Below are 24,042 nucleotides of genomic sequence, written 5' to 3' on the forward strand. Positions count from 1 at the left end.
TTAACCTTTTCATAACTTTATACCAATTACATCCAATTAAATTTTCCATCAACTTACTCTGTTTCAAAGAAAACAAAGCCAATCTATCTTATCTTACTTTATAGTTAAAATTTTCCAAAACTACAATGTTGTCAAAAACTCCTCTGCTGTCTCTCTCACGCCACCACATTTTTCATGTTGTGGTGACAAGAACTGTACGCAGTAGTCAGGCTTCAGCTGAAGTAATGTTTGATACAGTTCTAACTTAATAACTTTATTCTTATACTCATTGGGCAGAATTTTCAAGTGGGAAATTGCAAGTCATTTGGTAAAAGATGGCAAGATCATAAAAATAAGATTCATGGCACTGACATCTGCAACCACATTTTGAACAGAGAAGAAAACCTTGCAAAGCAAGCAGCAAAACACTCTTTTGCATCTCATTAGTATCTAATTTGGAGCAGGGTGGTGGTTAAACTTAGTTGGCTAGCTTGCAACACATTGAGATGCCAACAACATCGGTTCAATCTCTGCATTGGCTTAGGTTACTTTGAAGGACTCTCCTTCTCAACTTCTCCCCTTGCCCGAAGCAAAGTGGCCCTGAGGATAAAACACACCAGTCATCTCTAATGAGAGGCCATCTTGATGATGTGATAAGACTATGACAACTTTACGTTTAGTATCTAATCTACCATTTCAATAATACGATAGTTTCCATTTTCCCATGCACCTCAGAGTCAGAGATGTACAGCATGGAAACAGACCCTTCGGTCCAACTCGTCCATGCCGACCAGATATCACAACCTAACCTAGTCCCACCTGCCAGCACCCGGCCCAAATCCCTCCAAATCATTCTTATCCAAATGCCTCTTAAATGTTGCAATTGTACCAGCCTCCACCATTTCCTCTGGCAGCTCATTCCATACATGTACCACCCTCTGCATGAAAACGTTGCCCCTTAGGTCTCTTTTATATCTTTTCCCTCTCACCCTAAAACTATGCCCTCTAGTTCTGGACTCTCCAACCCCAGGGAAAAGACTCTGCCTCTTTACCCTATCCATGCCGCTCATAATTTTGTAAACCTCTATAAGGTCACCCCTCAGCCTCCAATGCTCCACAGAAAACAGCCTCAGCCTGTTCATCCTCTCCCTGTAGCTCAAATCCTCCAACCCTCACAACATCCTTGTAAATCTTTTCTGAACCCTTCCAAGTTTCACAACATCTTTCCAATAGGAAGGAGACCAGAATTGCACGCAATATTCCAACAGTGGCCTGACCAATGTCCTGTACAACTGCAACATGACCTCCCAACTTCTGTACTCAATACTCAGACCAATAAAGGAAAGCATACCAAACCGCCTTCTTCACTATCCTATCTACCTGCGACTTCACTTTCAAGGAACTATGAACCTGCACTCCAAGGTCTCTTTGTTCAGCAACACTCCCTAGCAACTTATCATTAAGTGTATACGTCCTGCTAAGACTTGCTTTCCCAAAATGCAGCACCTCGCATTTATCTGAATTAAACGCCATCTGCCACTTTTCAGCCCATTGGCCCATCTGGTCAACACCCTGTTGTAACCAGAGGTAACCCTCTTCGCTATCCACTACACCTCCAATTTTGGTGTCAGCTGCAAATTTTCTAACTGTACCTCTTATGCTCGCATCCAAATCATTCAGGTAAATCACAAAAAGTAGAGGACCCAGCACCGATCCTTATGGCACTCCACTGGTCACAGGCCTCCAGTCTGAAAAACCTGTTAGAAACTGATGATAATTCTCTATGAGAGTCAGAGTGGGTACCTGGTTATGCCAGCTCACATCTTGCTCCTCCATACCTGTATCTTGGACAGCAGTCCCCAGCATCTCAGTTTACGCTCCATGAACAGCAACCACATGTGCTGAGCCCTCATGAAACATCTCTGACCTAGCCAGAATACAACTTCCCACTTCTGTGCTGCACTTGGAAACACATTGTTGCCTTTCACGTAACGTTGCAGCCAAAAGACTTTGCACACAGCGACAGGCACTCATCTCAATGAGTGTATCAGGGTACATCTCAGGCCTCCTTGCTTGCTCTCTTAACTCAGTTTGCACCTACTTGAATATTTACAGCATCTCTTCTCTTGTCCTTTTTTTGCACATTGTCACCTCATTCAGAACTTAAAGGCTCACAGTACTTCTATTTTGTTTTGTTGTTCAGCGTAGACATAAGCCAGGCAACTTTTTGTGGTTGTCAGCAGTGATCAGACAAGGGGGTGAATATGTCGCAGTATGGCACTGTACTACATCATGTCATACCTCCAGCAGCTCATGTAGTAAACACATTGCATGATATTCAGCCGAATGGCCATTTCTCAAATTTTAAAGGGAGTAGTCCTTAACCAGGTCAAGGGAGACAGCCTTTAGTCAAAGGCAGTGCCCAATCTTAGTCCACACACTTGGATACGGTATGTCAACCATTTGGGGAGGCCAGGGTTGGGGGTTGTGTATTACTGCAAGCTGGAGAATGGCCATGGTCAGTCCTGCAGGCCCAGTGCAACCAGTTTTGAGATTCACAGTCAATCATTCAGGGAACTTCAGAGATCAGTGAGGATCTGATTACTCTTCACTTGAGGCTGACTGACTAGGTCAGTAATGGATGGACCAGGGTCAGTCCTGAGGAGAGCTCAATCAAATTCAAGAGGAGTTATCATTATTCACTGCTGTGGTGGAAAAGCTGGACAAGCTCATTCTGGGGATTGGCAGCATGTTGGGTTGCTGAGGGGTCAATAATTGAGAAGTTAGCAATTTAATATATAGGGCTGGGAGACAACAGCATATTAGGGGGTGTGAACATATGGAAGTTCAGTACTGATGAACTCAACAGGGAGTGCAGGGAAGCACAGAACATAGAGATTGGGTGGGGAGGAGAAACTACTTGATCATCACTGAGAACATGACTGAGTCTGCCAAGCGCAACTTGAAATATCTTCCTTACTCATGGGAATCATAAGTACATACTGACAATGAAAAATGGCCATGACAAAGGAAACACTAAACACTGTCCAATTCTCTTTGATAGAACAGAACTGAACAAGAGACCAGTGTACAGTCAAGCAATGTCACAAACTAGCATCCCAAAGCAGATTAAGTGCTAAGCCACTGCTTAAAGCAACACTGGGCATGCTTTATTTTATTGGGTCAGGCAGAGAATCGAATTTGACCAAAAATCTCTAAGTATCAATTTCAGGGAGTTTCACAGAGGGTTTCTCTCTGTGAGTTATCTCATGCAACTCTCTGCAGTTCACCTCATTTCATAGGTACGACCATTTATTTTTAAAGCATCATTTTGTACTTGTTATAACAAACTTAAAATTTTCAAAACTTGTGAAAATATGTTTACATTTGGAATGAATCTTGAAACTAATCAGGATTAGTAAACATGGAGTTTGAAAGATCCAATCTACTCATTGTAATTGATGAAGATGTTTCACTGAGTTAAATAAATGTCAAAATCATACAGTAAACAAATTACAAGCATGTAAACGTGCTAAGTATCATTGATTTCTTACAATTCGCTGACTGGGTCTCCTCAACCCACACATCTTCCGGCTCGCACACTTTGTAAGGGGTGGCACGATGACTCAGTGGTTAGCACACTGCCTCAGTGCCAGGAACCCGGGTTTGATTCCACCCTCAGGCAACTGTCTGTGTGGAGTTTGCACATTCTCCCAGTGTCTACATAGGTTTCTTTCCATGGTCCAAAGATGCGTGGATTTGGTGGATTGGCCCTGTTAAATTGCCCATAATGTCCAGGCTAGGTACGTTAGCCAATGGAAGATATAGGATTTCAGGAATAGGGCAGTGAGGTGGGTCTGGGTGGGATGCTCTTAGAAGGGCCAGTTTAGACTTGATGGGCCAAATGGCCTGCTTCCACACTGTAGGAATTCTATACCATATTTAAGAGTTATATACTCTCAATCAGAAGAAGTCTTGATAACAAGAACCTAGCCAAAATCACAAAGCATTAACTTAGTTAAGGGGTATAGATAACAATGAGAGAGCTGACAATAGAAACAGATCAGCTTGAAAATGACTGCAGTATAAGAAGAATGTAAACCTGATAAAAGATAAAGCAATAATACAGCAATTTCACAAAATAACAATGTTTCAAATCTCATGATGGAACACAATCCAGGTAATCTCACTGCACAAATAAATACAAACCTAATATCAGTAACTTGTTTTATACTTGAAAGTGAGGACTGCAGAAGCTGGAGATCAGAGTCGAGAGTGTGGTGCTAGAAAAGCCCAGCTGGTCAGGGCACGATGACGGGTTTATGCTTGAAACATCGATTCTCCTGCTCCTCGGATGCTGCCTGACCAGCTGTGCTTTTCCAGCACTACACTCTTGATGTGCTTTATAGTTGCCTACCTCTTGTCAGCAATTCTGTCAAATCAGAAAGCAATGATTTCCATGACAAAATTACAATGCTTAGCAAGCAATGATGTGTATAAAACAGAATACCACAACATGCATATATTATATGGAATTAATTTGAGAGATTCACAGGATAGAAAGCATCAAAGTGAACTTCCACAGATGTTACCAAAGGTTTCTCAGACCTCCTATCTGAAGTAGGCAACAACGACATTTTTGTTGAAACATCACAGTGGTTTTCCAATTAGGATAATTACTTCTCTTTCTCAGCCTAGTTACTTACCAAATATTGTTTGATGTCCTTCTTGCAGCAGTTTCAAAGTTCACAAGTGACATGTCACAGCCCCCTGTTTCATATAATTTGCCTGAAATAAAAAGACATGCTGAAAACAAAACATATCTGTAGATAAAATCTTTTAAAATATTTATTTAAAAATGTCATTTGAATACTTGCGATGAGCACAGATTGGTTCACAAATGAAGAAAAGAAAAATAAACTACTTCAAAACATTCCAGATCCAACCTCCAATCTGTGATATAGTTACTACCTGCATGGATAATATAACCAACGAAACAACCACCTACTCCACAAGGCAATATTCACAGGAGCAACTTAAGCAGCAGCCCACAAAGCTAAACAGTAACAACCTGACCAATATCATTTACAAATAGGTTGTTCCATCTTTTTCATAGAAAGATAATGTTTCAAGTTTTGAAATCAGGTGTGAGCTTTTGTCAAAAAGAAGTCAGATCACTTTTAAAATAAAAAGCAACTTTGGCCAAACCAGCCCATTCATTCCACATTAGTTTACAACCAATCTAAATTCCTAAGCAAAGTTTCACATTAATTCTACCCCCTCCCAACAATTCCCTTCCCTTCCCTCCTCACCACGCCTGTTCCCAAAAAGACCATCCAACTGCAATGGACACCAGCAGGTTGCGTTTATAATACATTTGCATACTCCCTTTGTGAAAAATAGCTATTAGTTGGTTGACTCTCCTCAATAAATAAATGTTCAATTTAAATATTTCCAAAATACATATACTACTCCCTGGAAAACTAGGAATTAATGCTCTTATCCTTAGCTGCATTAAATTGAAGTAATTGGGTTGGCATGGTGGCTCAGCAGTTAGCACTGGTGCCTCTCAGTACCAGGGACCTGGTTTCAATTCTCAGGTCTGGGTGGGATGCTCTTTGGAGGATCAGTGTGGACTGGATGGGGCTAATGACTTGCGTCTACACCATAGGGATTCTATGATTCTGTGTACACAGTGAGACTTACTAAAATTAACAGCATATTTAGTTGATAAAAGGGAGACACTTTGCAAAATCATTGTACAGTAATTAGATGGCTCAGTATTTCCAAAATCAATATTCTTCCTTCTTTCATGTGACTTTTATGCAGGCAGAGACTGTCAACTACAAATTCTAATCCCCTAGCATGATGCAAAATATTCCAACTATTATTTTGTACAAAAACACTGCTTTGAGGTTAGGTTAAAAAAAAATGAGGAATACAAACATGTATAATATATTTAGTCAGTCTTGCTTATTGCATCCCCCCTCATCTTTCTTTTAGTAGAAACAGTCCATTCCTATTTCCCATTGCCACTATTTTCCTATGTGGTAATGAATTACTGTTCTTTTCCTTTCAAGCTTGAACAAGGATAAGTTTAAGAAGAAAGTAAGGATTTAATCAGAAAATCCAAGTTGCAATTTGTTGGAGGTTCCCAAATCCAGAACCAAACCAGCTACAGCTTACTTTATTACTCAATTATATGTTAGTAACATGGTCAATTCTTCAATTATTTGCCTCTCACATATCTATGATAGTCAAGAATTGTTTGGAAAAAAGAAATGTTATCAAAGTTTTTCATTTTAGACTCATCAGATAAATTTGCAGGAATACCAACGTCAATGAAAAAGTATGGATATAATTTGAGAGAATAGTGCTGAGTGGTCGGCAAGCAGATTCCGATGGGTAGAGGCACTGCTTATGGAATATGCAGCATTTAATGACAATTGCCAGTTAACTGCCAAGCTTTGGTTAAAGTTTAAGTCAAGCAGGTTAACTCTGTTTCATCATTGGTCAAATGAAAAGCTTCAATAAAGCTTTTGTTTTTCAGCAACTCTCAAGTTCTACACCAACAAATAATTATTTATCAGTGCAATATTGCTCTTTAATACTTTTGTGAACTACATGCCACTTTTGGATTATTCCAAAACTTCTGATTGGTGATGAATTGTGAGAGGGTAGCTTGTTCAGATGTGCACAGAACCTAAGTTATGTCCAAGGATATTTGTTTCCCTCTCAGATTATTGAGTTGCTTTGGGATATGTTATGTTAAGTATACAAGAAGTTATAGTTGAATCATAGTCTGACTTTCTCCATCAACTCAAATGGTTCATCAGTGTTCTGTCCTTCCTATTCAATTCCTTCTCCACTGTCGTTACTTCTCCTATTTATCATATAAAGGACACAATTCTCACTATATTTGGTTTGCTACTTTGTTTTTCCATTCATCCACAGTTCTTGGTACAGGTAGATCTTTTATCCAAAATGCTTGGGACCAGCTGTTTTGTGGAAATTGGAATTTTTCACTTTTCAGAATGTGACAGTTTAATGGTGAAAGTTTTTAAAAATCTTACCAAAGAAGCAGACTTCTAACGAAGAACGTGCTTGGCCACGCCACGCACCCCCCACCCCACGTCACATCTGAGTGACACGCATCGAGTGGGATTCAACTTGGGTTAACTGTTTGCTCAATCAATCAATCTTGTTAATGAGAAAAAAAAACTTCTCAAAAACACAGATTTTGGAGCTTTTCAATTTTGGGATGTTTGGATAAAGGATCTTCTACCTGTATGAAATCTGAATCATTGTAGTTTGACCTACTTTATACACTTTGAAAGGTCAATGAAAATTAAATGTATTCTATTTTTGCAAAGACATAGTTCTTTCACATTCCTTACAAATTTATTATCTGCAACTAATACCTTTTCATTGCTGCATCTTTGGCCACTTCCTTGTATCTTTGGAATCTTACACCATTCAAACCAGGAGCCCCCCTCAGACCCATAGTCTCATTACCTGGAGCACCAATGGACAGACTAGCCAAGGAAGACTAAAATACTTAGTAGAAGCCTCACTTCACCCAAGAATTCTTAAACACCAAAGACATCAAGATAGAAGAGGATGAAATAATGGTCTCCTTTGACAAAATAGCCCTGTTCACATCAATTAAAATCAACCTGGCCAAAGAAACACTGACTATACTATTAGGAGGACCAAAGAGACAAACACCAGGCAGCGCCAACTTCATCAGCAAAAATAATATTGTCAAGCTAGTGGACCTGTGCCTGACACTTCACACTTAATAACAAGACTTACAAACATATCAACAGAACACCCATGGGATCACCGATATACGGGTTCTTAGCGGAAGTAGTAATGCAGAGACTCGAAAAAATAGCTCTCCCAACCATCCAACTCAAACTTTGGGTCTGCTACATGGATGAGACCTTTGTCATCACCAAACGAAACAAATTAAAGGAACCCTACAACACCATCAATAATATCTTCACAGGCATAAAATGCACAAAAGAGGAGAACAACAAACTGCCATTTCTAGATGTCACAGTAGAGTGAACACTCAATGGGGAACTTCAAACCTGCCTGCAGGAAAACAACACACATGCCAAACACTTAACTATAGAAGCAATCACCCCAACACATACAGATGGAGCTGCATTAAGACATTATTTCAATGAGCCACCACACACTGCAGCACCAAGGAACTACGCAGAGCAAAAGAGAAATACCTGTACAGCATATTCAAGAAGAATGGGTGCCCAGTAATCACAGTCTGGCAATTTCTCAACAACAAACCCAAACAAGCAGACACAATGCACTCAGAAATCCGAGCCACTTTACCCTATATCAAAGGCATCTCTGAAATGACTTCTAGACTACTCAGACCTCTTGGCATCATGGTAGCCAATAAACTTACCAACCCACTAAAACTGTGGCTAATGAACTTAAAAGTGACGATACAAACAACAAGCAAATTGAATGTCATTTTGAAATACCATGCAAGGACTGTAACAAACATTACTTTAGACAAGCATGCAGAAATCTAGCCACTAGGATACATGAACATGAACTAGCCACAAAAGCACATAACCCAATATCACTAATCACTAATACCCTTACATACAGACGAAGAAAGGCATCATTAACACATCCATCCTAGGACAAGCCAAACAGAGACATGCATGAAAATTCCTTGAAGCATGGCATTCCAACTGGAACTCCATCAACTAACACATCAATATGGATCCCATTTGCCATTCTGAGAAAAATACACGGAAATGGCATCACCCACCCAAAGAAACCTAAACACACAAATAGAAAGTGGGACATACTACCAGCATTTCACCAGAGCGCCACTGACGATGTTACCTAGTATGGTGACGAAACATCTGAAAACAAACCTTCCAGCTCAGCGAGCAAACTTACATCCAAAACCATTCAAACCTTTGGGATGGAAATTTACTGATACACCTCAGTCAACCATATCCCTCATGCACAATGGCCTAGAATTCACAGGGAATTTTGATGAAAACTGTCAGTCTTCAACTGTCATTACTGCTCTGAACCTGACCTCAACCTAAGTATTGAGCATAAGAATCGAAAATCACAAACATCTTAAATCTGAAACCAATCATTCACTCCTCTGCCATATGCTACACTTGGAACAGACCAGCCTAGTCATATCAAACTGCACACCCCACCCTCCCCATCTAACTTACGTGCATCCAACTCCAGCAAAATAGATTGATTTGGTCAGAACTTGTCCTTTGCGCTCAAAGTGATCAAGTTAACTGGGTTTTTAATTGTATCTGACGAGCAACTACAATTGAGCAACAACCCTGGCCCTGAAATTATAATGATTCGTGGATTGATGTTAAATGTCTCCATTATAAATAATTATTAGTTTGTTTTTTTCTGATATCTCAGTTTCTACCTTCACCCAAGTACATATTCAAATCCTTATTTCACTTTGCTCTCCTGGTGACAACAAAATCAAAGAAACACTACATTGCAGAAAGAGGCCATTCAGCCTATCAGGCCCGCACCAACTTTCCAATGAACATCCTATCCAGACTCACCCTCTCCCCGTGGCCACACATTTACTATGTCTAATCCTGGACAGTGTGAGCAATTTAGCATGGCCAATTCACCTCACTTACACACCTGTAACAACCTAGTCCCCACACACGGGGAGAACGCGCAACCCCAACACAGACTAAGGCTGGAATGAAACCCGGGTCCCTGGAGACATGCTGCCCTATAAAATCTGGATTAGTGCTTATCAATTATTAATCAAATGCTAGACAATCAGCAGGAATCATGGAGGCATGAGCAATTTAACCAAATTTAAGTAAATTGTGAAGTGGATAAACAATGGGAATAAAGTAAATCAGTTATACTTGGATCTTAAAAATTATTTGATAAAATGGCAAACACAAGGTTTGCAATAAAGAATTTCCTAATGACCCAGAACCACTGGTCTTAAAGAGTCTCTGCCAAGAGAAAGCTGACCTAAATATTGATAGCACCGAGCAAGATTAAGTTGCTACTTCTTCGATTTGTGAGATGTCACTGGCGCACTCGGGTCTGTTCGTTCTAAATACATAAATGAATTAGACATTAGCTGAGAAGGAATTTCAAAATTTGCAGCTGATCCAAATTGAAGATCCAACAAACTACCATGAAGAATTGATTACAAAGCAGAGGGCACTGATAAGTTTGAGGAATTAAGATACGTGTTCACTTTCCAGTAAATGTGAAGAGATGTATTCTGAGTTGAAAAATAGGAAATTGAAATAAAAAACAAAATAGTAACTACTTAGAGACAGAGAAATTTATAAATACAGATTTAAAGATTTTACGAAGCAGGACTACTTGCAGAAAAGAAGAAATGGTATTCTGCTTTGGTTAAGTGCAGTTAATAGCGAAGCAAGGGGGTAATGACAATAAGGTGTTAATAATTTAAGATAACTAAAATAAAACTTAAAGCCTAGTTAGCAAAAAAAAAATGTTTGGCAAATGGAAAGATTAGGCAGAAACAAATTACAGAAATTATACTTTTGTTAGAAACTTGCCTTTAAGACAATCATAACATTGAAAGAACAAAAGGAAGAACGGAGGTTAGATTGAATGGCTCATGGATTCACACAGGACTGGAGGCCATTTCACCTAGCTCTTTTGAAGAGCATGAAAATAAGACAACAGCACAGGTTTGCTATTTCTATGCTGTAACATTCTAGGATTTGATTAATAAATAGATCAATGATGTATTTTATTCAGCAGATTTTGGCAATCAACCTCTTAAACCAAAATGGTGATGAAAAGTTTTTAAAAAGCCATAAGAGTAAACTGTGATAGTTAATGCAGAATTTAACAATACTGGACATTTGTTTAATCTATAAAATTTAGAACATATAAGCCTGGTGCCAGGTAAGTTGCAACAAATGTTTAATGTTCATATACATAAAGCTTATTAAAACATAAGGATAATTAAGTTCGGACTTGCTAATACAAATAAGAAAGATATGGCATTGATAAGGAAATTGATTCTGGAATTCTCCAGAATGTGCTGATAGGTCAAAATTCTTGTGTATACCACAGCGTGTCATGTTTGTGTGCATTTTAAGAATGGGAGCTAAAGCAATTGGAATTCTCATCCTGTACATGCATCAGAAAGAATCTAGTTTTGATATTCCTTTCTCAGACCACAGCTCTTTTTCAAAAGAATGTTACAAATGAACATCATGGAGACAGTAAAACTGGAAGGATATTCTTTAAAATGGTGCATGTAGATAATTCTTGGAAGTAGCTTGCTCTTAACTTTAAAGATAAGCACAAATACCAGCTTATTCTTACTGTGAATCACATGTTTTCAATATAGTTACCTATTGCATTCGTAATGCACAACAGTACCTGTACCAGAATGACCATTTATTTGGATCACAGCACACTACCACCTGTTGATCAAAACCAGTGTGTCCAAGTCTAACTTCAGACGGACACTCCTTTCAATTTTCTAGCCTTTTGTTTCCATAGATCAAGCAGCATTTTTCTTAAGTCCATTCTTTAACAGCACTGGACTTGACCTCACTAAAACGTTCCTTTGTAATTCATGGTTTTATTTTCTAAATTCAACAAGTATGTAAATGCCAATGATAGATAATTGGGCAGATTAAAATAAAACTCACTTCAGGAGTCTAGCTGAGTGGAAGCGAACTGGAGAGCAGTCTGGGAAGGTAAGAGTTTGATTCTGAGGGAGAAATTAAAATGTGATGTCACAGGAGGGCTGTGATTTGATTAGCTAATAAGGAGTCTGCTAAATTTGAATCTATGTTAAATTGAACCTTGTGAAATTATTGGTTACAACTTGCGCTTAGATAGAGATAATATGCAGAGATATAAAAAAGTTAATTTTTAAAAATTCAAATAAGGATGGAGGGTCAAGTGATGTGCTGCTCCTGCATGACGTGGGAGCCCCACTGTGGCTCCCACTGACCATGTCTGTTGTAAATGTTGGTTGTTTGAGGAACTCTGGCTCACAGTCGATGAGCTGCAGTCTGAGCTTCAAACATTGCAACACATCAAGAAGGGGAAAAGAGTTACCTGGACATTGTGTTTCAGAAGACAGTCACGCCCCTTAGTCTAACTAATGTGAACTCAGCCAAAAGATCAGGAACAAGTGGGTGTGGTTGTGAGTGAGGCAGGTAGAGGGATCCAGGAGCCTCATCCAACAGGTTCAAGAGTTTTGCTCCATGTGGGGACAGGAATGGGGTCTGTACGGAGGATGAGCCAACTAACCACAGCATCCTAGTACAGGGAGCCAAACAAGTGGGGGGGGGAGAGAAGAGAAATATCATAATTGAGGCATAGACACTGATCCCTGTGACCAGGATCGACAGTCCCAAAGATTGTGTTGCCTACCTGGTGCTCGGGCTCAGAATATCTCATCTGGGCTGCAAAGGAACTTGCAGTGGTAGAGTAAAGATCCAGTGGTTGTGGTCCACCTAGGTACTAATGACATACATAAAACTAGGGCAGAGGTTCTGCTGAGAGAACATGAACAACCAGGAGCTAAATTAGAAAGCTGAACTAAAAAGGTAATAATCTCTGGACTACTACCTGAGCTATGAGTGTATTGATACAAGGTCAGTAAGATTAAGCAAATGAATGCATAGCTCAAAGAATGGTGTGGCAGAAATGGGTTTTAATTCATAGGACATTGGCACCAGAACTGGGGAAGAAGGGGCTTATTTCGATGGGACAGTTTTCATCTGAATCATGCTGGTACCAGAGTTCTAGCAAATTGCATTAACTAGGACTGTAGACAGGGCTTTAAGCTAAGAGGAGACAGTTATAGGAAAATTAGAATACCCAACTTAAATGTGGTGGTAAGAGTACAGGTTAGCAATTGTGAAATTATTGGTTATGCATTTAGAAATAGATAATATGCAGAGATATAAAAAGTTAATTTTTAAAAATTCAAATAAAGTAAGGATGGAGGATCAAGTGATTACCAGACAATAAAGGTGAGGGACAGAATAGGTGAATATCTTTATGCAGCATGGAATTCTAAAAAAATGAAGGAACACTTAACCGTGGAACAAATTTAAAAGCTCTGTATATAAATACGTAAAGCATTTGAAACAAAATTAATGAGTTAATAGCGCAAATAGAAACAAAAGGATAAGATTTGGTAGCGATTACTGAGACATGCTTACAAGGAGACCAGGTCTGGGAATTGAACATCCCGGGGTACTCAGCACTTCAGACAGATAGACTGAAAGGACTGAAAGGAAAAGGAGGTGGAGTGGCCTTGCTGGTGAAGGAAGAGATCAATGCTGTAATGAGAAATGACCTAAGCATGGGAGATCAAGATGTGGAATCAGTCTGGGTAGAAATAAGAAATAGTAAAGGGAAGTAGTACTTGGGAGAAGTAATCTGTAGGTCCCAAACAGTGGTTCTGCAGTAGTGAACAATATAAACCAGCAAATATTAGAGGTATGGCAATAATCATGGTCGATTTTAACATGCATATAGAGTGGAAGAATCAAATTGGCAAGGGTAGCCTGAAAGCAGAGTTCATGTAATGTATGTTTCTTGGATCAGTATGTTGTGGAACTAATCAAGGAGCAGGCTACTCTGGATATGATATTGTGTAATGAGGAGAGCTTAACTGATGACATAGTCGATTAGGTTCTTCGAGGGAGTAGTAACCATAGTATGATAGAATTCAAAATTCAGTTTGGGGGTGAGAAAGTGAAGTCCCACAGTAGTGGTCTGGAATTAAACAAAGGAAATTATATAGCCAGGAGGGCAGATTTGGCCCAAGTACATTGAGCGGGAAGACTAAATGGTAAGTCAGCTGATGAGTAGTGGCAGATGTTTAAGGAGCTACTCAATTCCTCACAACCACAATATATCCCAGTGAGGAAGAAAGATGGTAAGGGCTAAAAAAAATCCATGGTTAAAAAGGAGGTCAAGGAAATATAAAGTCAAAAACTAAGGTAAACCATATTGCAAAGGCCAGTGGTAGGCTGGAAGAACAGGAAACCTTCAAATATAAACAAAGGGATACCAAAAAATTAATTAAAAAAAAAAGAGTTTGGGTAAATTACAAACAAAAAACTAACAATCTACTTGGGCCAAAAAGAACAGGAAAAGCTTTTACAGGTATAGAAAGAAAATCGCAAATGTGAATGTTGGTCCCTTTGAAGATGAAACTGGAGAGTTAGTAGTGGGGAACACCGAGGTGGCAGGGATGCTGAATCAATACTTTGCCTCAGTGTTCAGGTGCAGGACAATAGTACCACGCTTGTTGAACAGGGCAAGTCAAAGGCAATAGATATGGTAGAACTTACACAGATAGGGAAAAGATACTAAGCAAACTATCAGGATTGAGGACAGACAAGTCCTCCAGGCCTGATGGCCTACATCCGAGACTATTAAAGAAAGTGGCAGCAGAGATAGTAGATCCATTGGTTAAAATATTCCAAAATTCCCTGGACACAGGAAGGGTTCCAGTGGATTGGAAAATGGCTAATATAACATCCTTATTCAAAAAAGGGAGGGAGATAAAATGTGGAAAATTACAGACTAGTTAGTTTAGCATCTGTTGTTGGGAAAGAGTTAGAATCAGTTATCAAGGAAGCAATATCAGGACACTTGGAAAATCAAAACACTATCCATCAGAATCAGCATGGGTTAATGAAGGGCAAATCATGTTTGACTGATTTGTTAGAGCTCTTTGAAAACGTAACAAGCAAAGTGGGTAATGCGGATGCTGTCGATCTGGACTTCCGGAAGACATTTCATAAGGTGCTGCACAAAATGGTAAATCACAAGGTTGGATCATATGGGATTGGGATAACTTATTAGTTTGGATAGGTGACTGGCTGATGGACAGAAGATAGAGTCAGGATAAATGTTTTTTTTTCCTGGATGGCAAGATGTAACTAGTGGGATGCCACAGGTTTCGGTTCTTGGACCCTATCTATTTATAATCTACGCTGACAACTTGGATACAGGGATGAAAGGCTCTATAGCAAAATTTGCAGATGACATAAAACTAAGTGGGACAGTAAACTGCAATGAGGAAATGAGAATCTTAAAAATGGAAATAGATAGGTTATGAGAGTGAGCCAAAACATGTCAGATGGAGTTTAACGCGGATAAGTAGAGGTCATGGGGAGACACTTCGGGGTGTTCCTGTAAACAGGGATCTCTGCGTACTTGTTCATGAGTCACCAAAAACTAGCATGCAGGTACAGCAGACAAAGAATGCGAATGGAATGCTGGCTTTTATAGCTAAAGGGGTAGAACAAAAAGGTAAGGAAGTATTGTTGCAACTATACAAGGTATTGGTGAAACCGCACCTGGAGTACTGTGCAGAGTTTTGGTCCCCTTATTTGAAGAAAGATTGTAGTGGCATTGGAGGCAATTCAGAGCAGGTTCACTGGATTGCTCCCAGAGGTGAGGGGCTTGTTGTATGAAAAGATTGTACAGTTTAGACCTATACTCTCTGGAATTTAAAAGAATGAAGGGTGATCAAATTGAGGTATTCAAGATGATAAAAGGTGTGGATAAAATAGATGTGGAGCAGATGCTTCTTCTTGTGAAGCATTTGACGATGAGAGGTCAGTCTTAGGATAAGGGGTAGCAAATTTAAAACAGAGTTGAGGAGAAACTACTTCTCCCAAAAGATTGTGAATCTATGGAATTTGCTATCCCAAAGTGCGGTGGATGCTGAGACAGTGAATACATTTAAGGAGGAGTTAGACAGTGTTTAATTGTTAACGGGTTGAAGGGATATGGAGAGAAGGCAGGAAAATGGGGGTGAGGAACATATCAGCCACAATCAAACTGCACAGCAGACTCGATGGGCCAAATGGCTTAATTCTGCTGCTATACCTTATGAACTTATGAATTCTGGTCTCCGCTCTTCCAAGTATCTCCATTCTGAGGGGAAAGGTTGGGATTTGGATGCCATTGAGTATTTCAATTATTGAAACAAAGCCAAAATGATTTGTGTCAACACCAGTTCTTCAGGGCATATTTGTAACATGAAAGATTCACAACCCTGAAAAACAATTAGTATCACATGCAAGCCAGCCTGGTTTTAAAAATGCAATGAGCTACTAAATATCCTTTGAGTTTATCATCTGCAGTACAGAATAGAGTATACAGTGTACAGATTCCCCCTCAAATTCACAACATGAATTTTCCAGAGTGTACAACACGTTCATACAGATCTGACATGAACCTAATGTATTTTGTCAATGGGCAATTCTACCATACTGGAATACATTTTAAAAGGTTTGGGAGGCCACTACTCAAATTATAACTATGTCATTGAGTCAACCCACAGCAGGTGGACTGCAGCGGTTTAAGCCGAGAGCTCACTAGCAGCTTCTCAAGGGCAACTAGGAACAGGCAATAAATGCTGACCAGCCAATGAAACCCACATAACAAATTAAAAAAATTAGAAGTAACAAAAATCATGGAAAATTAAGCACAAAACGTATGCATTTACTAGTTTTACAGTATTCCTAAATGCCACTTTGGTACATAAATTTGGTACACAAACCTCTGTTAAAGAGGTCAAAACAGTTACAGATTATGCACGGATCATGAATTTTCATCAACTGTAGTCTGAATACTGAATGGTTTATGAATCAGAAACAAAGACATCCCTTAAATGGGTTCAATCAAAGCACATTTTCCAAACATCTTTATAACAATGAAAATTAGCTATACTAATAAGAGAATGAAGTATTATAGACATGTATTTGAAGCACTGAAATGATAAAATAATTTCTTGCACGGACTTGCATATAGCAATTATGGTTAACAAGAACACAGCACAAACTCTGGTATTGCGTTAATCATATTACATGGGTCATCAAGCAGGCAACAAAAGCATATACTGAATTTAGACATATGAAGTGAATGTTTACAACTCCATGTAAAGTCAGTATACAAAACTAATTTACTCATAATTTGAATTCCAATTCCATTATTCTGCCATTGATGCCATGGAATAAATTACATAGTTTAATTCTGTCCAAGGATTATTGGAAGATATACAGAAAAAATGAACTGAAACTGATTTTGTGATTCCAAATGAAAACCTCAATCTCATTTTCTTGGTATCTAGGTTGTGCATAGCTTTACGTCAAGAAACTGAACAGTAGGGTAGCCATCAATAGCTTGCCAATGTTCCTTTCATGTAAAAAGGCTTTACATAGGGACAGAAGACAAGAATTAAAAAGGCCTGTTTGTGGTTAGATGTCTCCCACATGTGGAATAATGCATAATGTGGGAAATATGGCAGCCATTTTATCTATTGGAAGGTTCCATAAACAACACTGTGATAATCACAGGATTATAGACATTTGAAGCACAAGAGCAGGACATTCATATCATTGTACCTCTGCTGGCTCTTTGGAATAACTGTCATGCTTTGCCTCAGAGCCTCACTTTTTGCTGGCAATCCAGCTGCCAATTTATTCATCTTTAAGAAATTGTACAACTTCCATATATAACTATGTATGGAATCAGCTTTTACAGCCTTTGAAAAGCACTGAGCGAAAACATTTATTCTCATCTTCCCTCTTGACCTTTTTCAAATAATTTTAAATCTATGATCTCTGCTTTTCAATGTATTCAACAGGAGAATTTCTTTTTCCTTCAACTATCACCTTGAAAACTCTCTTCACTACTCTAGCCCCTCAGCCCTATAAAATGCTGTCATGTCTCCTCTGAGGTCCTTATACGGTTTCTGAAATATAATACTAACAAGTGACCTCGAGCTGATGTCTAGTCACTGACACACAATATTTCAACATGATCTCCTAGCCTTTACATTCTATATTCCTTACAGTACTCAGTTTTCTATATTTGGACCTTCACAGTTACCACTTTTTTGTGTTGAACCCTATCTACCATGTTTCGTCATCCTGTAGCCTGGAACGATCCTCACCATAAATCGACTACACTGGCACATACCTACCATCTGCAAGTTTTATATTGCTGCCTCCATTCATAAAAATTGTAGAGCAATGGGCATAAAATTTAGCCTACAGGAAAAAAACTAAAAATGTATCCAACCTTCATCTCCTATTGCTTCCCATCAATGAGCTATCTCTGTGATACATGCTACAACTTTCCAGATCAGAAAATCAATGTTTACAGCTGCCGAGCAGTGCCCAGGAGAAAATGGAGAACACACCTGCTCTTCTTTGAAATACTGACACGGAATCTTTTACATCCACATAATAATATCTCATCTAAAGTGGCACCTGAGACCGTACAGCACTCCCGAAAGCATTTTTCTGATGGCCCAGCCTGTATTTTGTGCTCAAAAGTCTTGCATGGGATTGGAACTCATTCTTCTAACACAATGCAAGTGTACTATTGCCAGGCCACAGCAGACACAGTGAAAAAGATATAAGTCTAGGGTTAGGGACTACCATTATGTATCACCAGGCTGTGTTTTTCTCTCTCGTGACACAGACAATTTGTAAAAACAGAAATGAATAAATTGTGGTGTGAGAAGCAAGCGGAAATGGAAGAAGGTTAATGTATTTTCTGTATTCTTTAGTGCTATAGTTTGACCACTTAAAATAAAATGATTCCTACCAGTCAAATTCTCAAAATAATATTCTTAAGAACATACCTACATGGTTCACTGTTCCGACAAGTCTAAATATAGAATAAATTCAACTTTGGCAGGGATGTAAACTAGGGAGAGTGGAGGGGTCACTTATTTTGCATTCCAATCAATTTTCAATAAAAAAAGAATGACTTTTATGAAGGTCAAAAAGAAAATGAAGGTCAGACAACAAGAATAACAAGTGGTAATCCACTGAAAGTCATTATGTGTTCCCGCTGAAGTTTAATTTCAGCGCTACTTTATCAAAGATTATAGATTAAGGAGGTCCATTCCATTCATGCAACTTTGTGGTGGATGCTATAATTAACACAAGGGTGAAGGCAGTTTCATTTGCACAGTGGGAGGATTGGGAGACCCTGAAAATGACTCGATATTGGAGTAAAGAGAGAAATGTGTTGGGTTTAGGAGCCAGCATTTTCTGCAGAGCAAGACAGTAGCTGCAAAGAGGAGCTTCCAGTGAAAGGCTAAATGAAAACTGGCGACTTTATTGCTAATAAAGAGTGTTTTCATGGGTGGGAAAGCAGAGAAGTAAAGAACAGATGCCAAACATCTTTCCCTGTGCTCAAAGAGAATCAAGCTCCAAAATGGAGGGGTCAGATGCAGGAAGATGCTAAACTAAAGTGGCAGTAGTCCATAAGATTGCTAGAAGTAAGTGTGCATCAAGATAGGAAAGTGAGTGTGAAGATAAAACAATCACAATCGTTGGCAAAAGGGTAATAAGAAAATTATTAGAACTAAAAGCTGACAAGTCTCAGGCCTTGGTGTTAAAGAAGGGGCTGCTGAGATTGTAGATTAAAATATTTTAATTTTCCAAAATTACTTCATTCTGGAAAGGCTCCATCAGATTGGAAAATAGGGAATACTATTCACTATTCAAAAAAGGCAAGAGCCAGAAAACAAGAAACACATCTGTCACAAGGAAGATGTCAGCATCTATAAAAAAAACGATCGCAGCAGAGCACTTAGACAATCTAAATGCAAACAGGCACGGTCAACTGGGCTTGGCAAAGTAATGAATGACATGGATGAAGAACAACCAGGGAATGTGGTGTACTTAAAATTTTCAGAAGATATTTGACAGTAATGCACTTTGGTCGAAGAAACATGGTAGCACTATATAGGCTGAATGGTTCAACTTTGAAAGAAGTACAGGAGCAAAGGGACCATGGGATTCAAATGCATAATTCTCTGATGGTGGCCAAGCAAGGTGAAACCATTGTTAAAAAGGCTTATAGGATCCTTGGGTTTATAAATAGAGTAACAGAGTATAAAAGCAAGGAAGTGATGCTACATCTTTACAAATCATTTGTCAGACCACATTTGGAGTAGTGTGTTTAGATTAGATTAGATTACTTACAGTGTGGAAACAGGCCCTTCGGCCCAACAAGTCCACACCGATCCGCCGAAGCGAAACCCACCCATACCCCTACATTTACCCCTTACCTAACACTACGGGCAATTTAGCATGGCCAATTCACCTGACCCGCACATCTTTGGACTGTGGGAGGAAACCGGAGCACCCGGAGGAAACCCACGCAGACACGGGGAGAACGTGCAAACTCCACACAGTCAGTCGCCTGAGTCGGGAAATGAACCCGGGTCTCAGGCGCTGTGAGACAGCAGTGCTAACCACTGTGCCACCCAATTCTGTGCACTTAAGAAAAGATGCTAATGCCCTGGAGAAAGTGCAAAGGAAATTTATTAGAATGCTAACAGAAATGAAGGATTTTAGATCCCTACATAGAAGAAAAGATTAGAGAAATTGGGCTTATTCTGCTTAGGGCAAGCAAGATAAAAAGGGTGACCTCATTGAGGTGTTCAAATTATGAATAAATTTGACAGGGTAAAGAAAGATATTCTGTTTCCACTAGCGGGTATGTCTGTAACCAGGAGATCATAATTTCACGACTGTCAGCAAGACAGCTAGGAGTGAGACGAGGAAACACTTATTTACTCAAGAGTGTGGCTAGGATTTGTAATGCCAGTCTGGGAGAATGGTGGAGGGAGATTCCATAAGAGGTTTCAAAGGGTGCTGGATATATAGGTCATTAACTTAGAGGGCTATGGAGTTAGGGCTGGAGAATGGACTAAATGGGTAGTTCTTTGAAGAGTCAGTACAGAAACGATAGGTCAAAATGTCTCCTTCTGTACTGTAAAATTCTATGATTCTATGATCAAAGGTTACTACACGAAATAAAAGCTATTATATAGGGAGTAACATAATATTTTGAATCAAGGATTGATTAGCTAACAGGAAGCCAAGAGTAGTCAAAAGCTGATCATTTTTGGATTGACAAGATCTAACTAACAAAGTTCCACAGGAATCAGTGCTAGATCCTCAACCATTTACAATTTATATTAATGACTTGGATTATGAGGGCAAATTTATAATTGATAATTTCCTACTCATTTTTGTCTTCAGCAAATTTAAGTTGTGAAGATGACAAAATGAATCTCTAAGATATATTAAGTGAGTGGAAAAGAAAAGTTGTCAGGTAGAATTCCAGAAACCCTATAGTGTGGAAGCAGGACATTCAGTCCACCACACAATCCCTCCAAAGAGTATCCCAACAGACCCACCTCATCTCTGTAACCCTGCATTTCCCATGGCTAATCCACTTAGCCTGCATATCCCTGGACACTATGGGCAACTTAGCATGGCCAATCCGTCTAACCTCCACATTTTTGGACTGGAGGAGGAAACTGGACCATCCAAAGGAAACCCACGCAGATATGGAGACAACGTGCAAACTCCACACAAACAGTTACCTGAGGATAGAATTGAACCCAGGCCCCTGGCACTGACAGGCAGCAGCACTAACAACTGAGCCACTGTGCCACAGCAGTCTAACATGGAGGAATTGTGAATTTTGAGAGGAAGAACAAAAAAAATCTTATTTAAATGAGGAGAGACTGCAGAACTCTAAGGTACAGAGGGATCTGGGTACATGAATCACAAGTTAATCAGCAAGTTATTAAGAAAGAAACAGAATGTTGTTGTTCGTTGCATGGGAAACAATACAGAATTAGGGAGATTTTTCTGCAGTTATATTGGGTATTGATGAAGTCACATCTGAAGGATAGTTTTGGTCTGCTTATTGAAGCAAGGAGACAATTGCGTTAGAAGTAATTCAGAGAAAGTTGACAGGCCTGACCTCTGGGATGAGAGGTTTAATCTTATAAGAAAATGTTCTACAGATTGGGCGTACATATTTTGGAGTTAAGAAGAATGAGAGGCAATCTTACTGAAAGTATAAAGTTGCAGAAGACACTTGACAAGGTGGATACAGAAAGGATATTTCACCTGGTGGGAGAGATTAAAACTAGAGGATAAAGAAAATGAGTCCTTTATTCAAGACAAAGGGGTAATTCTTTTCTCCTCAAAAAGTGGAGTGCCTGTGAGAGCCTTTTCCCCAGCATGCAGAGGTGGCAGATTAATTGGATGTTTCAAGACAGAAATAGATAAGATTGTTGACTAATATGGGAGTCAAAAGGTATTGGAAAAAGCAGGGAAGTGGAACTCAGGTTACAAATAGATCAGACACAATTTTATTAACTGACGGAGCAGTTGTGAGGGGCCAAATAGCCTACAGTTGTTCTTAGTTTATATATTTAAGAGAATTATTCACTGACAAAGGAACAAGCCGCAACATGAGTGGTTAGCATTTGGAATGCACTGCCTGTTTGGTTAATGGATACAAATTTGTTCCTAACTGTATAAAGTAGGATTAAATACTTGAAGGAAAAAGACATTGCAGGGATGTGGGGTGCAAATAGGGGAATGGGACAAACAGAATTGCTCTTTAAAACAGCCTGTGTAGACTTATAGAGTCATCGGGTCATACTGCATGGAAACAGATCCTTCGGTCCAACTCGTCCATGCCTAGTTTTCCAAACTAAACTAGTCCCACTTTTCCACGTTTGGCCCAAATCTCTCTAAATCTTTCCTAATCATTTTAAATGTCTTTAAAATGTTGTAACTGTACCTGTATCGACCACTCCCTCCCATTCCACATATGAACCACCCTCTGCGTGAAAAAGTTGCCCCTCAAACTTATTGAATCTGTTTTGAACTCCCTGCAATGTCAGGATATCCTATTTTAAATATGGGACCAGACCTGTACATGATACTCCAGGTGCAGCCTCAAAAACACCCTGAGCAGTTGTGACAGCATCATTGTGTACTTAAATTCCAACCTCCTAGCAATAAAAACCAAAACGCCATTTGGCTCTTAATTACTTGCTGTAACTGCATGTTTTATTTCATACACAAACATACCCAGATCAGTGTGCATTGCAATTTTGTTTGGAGCTTGGCTCAATTTAAATAATAATTTGCCTTTTGATTCTTTCTACCAAAGTGCACAATCTCACACTTTGCTACATTCAACTTCATCTGACAAGCTGCAGTCCACACACTCAACCTATTTCCCTTGTAAATTCCTTAACTTCTCATCACAACATTCCCTCGCACGTATTTTTGTATCATTAGCAAATCTGGATACGTTACACTCTGCCCCTTGCTCCAAATCATTGATAGATAGACAGCAAATCATTAAGGCCCTAGGACTAACCCTTATCTGTATTTGGATTTCCAGAAGGCTTTCATTAAAGTGCCATGTAAAAGGTTATTTCACAACAATAAAGCCCATGGTTGCAGGTACTGTATTAACATTAATTGAAGATTGATTAAACAGTAGACAGAGTCAGGATTATGGTCTTTTTCAGATTGGAAACCAGTTGGCGGGTTGAATGCCCACCTTCTGAGCTGTACTGTTGTAAGCTTGTTTCAGTTTGAGTAAATGTTAGTGCTTACACCACCAAAGTGTTTTCACTCTATTGAGTCAGAAGGTTAATGTACCAATAGGCAAATTTCTGTAAATGTTTTCAAATTTTAGCTTCAATTAAACCAAAATAATTGGGACTTCTAAAGAAATTTAAATTTCAAGGACAACATGCCAACTTAATGCATCATACTCCATAAAATCAAGTCAATCACATTCCTCTTAAATTTCTTGCAATCTATAACACAGCTGCTTAGATGGCCTAAATGCCTAAATCATTTAGGGTGCACAAATAAACTAAATTGTAATCTACAGTTTTTCTAAAAAGTCGACTTTCATTTTTAAGATCCATGGTGCATGCCAGCACAAACTGGTCATTGGCAGAAAAGCAGAACAATTACATTATAACCAACACAACACTTAATGAATTGGGCTCCTTTTTACAAGTCAAAGCTTCCAAAAACAATTCTGAAGTTACTACTCTAAACTAATTTTAATAGACAAGTCTTTTTCCTCTTCACCGCATTTTCAGAAAATGTACACATTTTCGCTATGGTACCCGAGATATTGCAATTAAATCTGACCACAAAA

At 39.1% G+C, this 24,042-nt stretch overlaps 1 protein-coding gene across 4 annotated transcripts in view; it reads right to left on the reverse strand.

The window, feature by feature from the left end:
- pcnx1 (pecanex 1) overlaps positions 1 to 24,042 on the reverse strand; it is a 283,871-nt gene that overhangs the window by 116,204 nt on the left and 143,625 nt on the right. For all 4 annotated transcript variants that reach the window (XM_060828820.1, XM_060828819.1, XM_060828822.1 and 1 more), the window contains one exon: positions 4,686 to 4,767. In XM_060828820.1, coding sequence (XP_060684803.1) covers positions 4,686 to 4,767 — 82 coding nt within the window. The remainder of the gene's footprint in view (positions 1 to 4,685; positions 4,768 to 24,042) is intronic.

The sequence above is a fragment of the Hemiscyllium ocellatum genome, chromosome 8 (assembly GCF_020745735.1).
Source record: "Hemiscyllium ocellatum isolate sHemOce1 chromosome 8, sHemOce1.pat.X.cur, whole genome shotgun sequence".
Taxonomy (NCBI): domain Eukaryota; kingdom Metazoa; phylum Chordata; class Chondrichthyes; order Orectolobiformes; family Hemiscylliidae; genus Hemiscyllium; species Hemiscyllium ocellatum.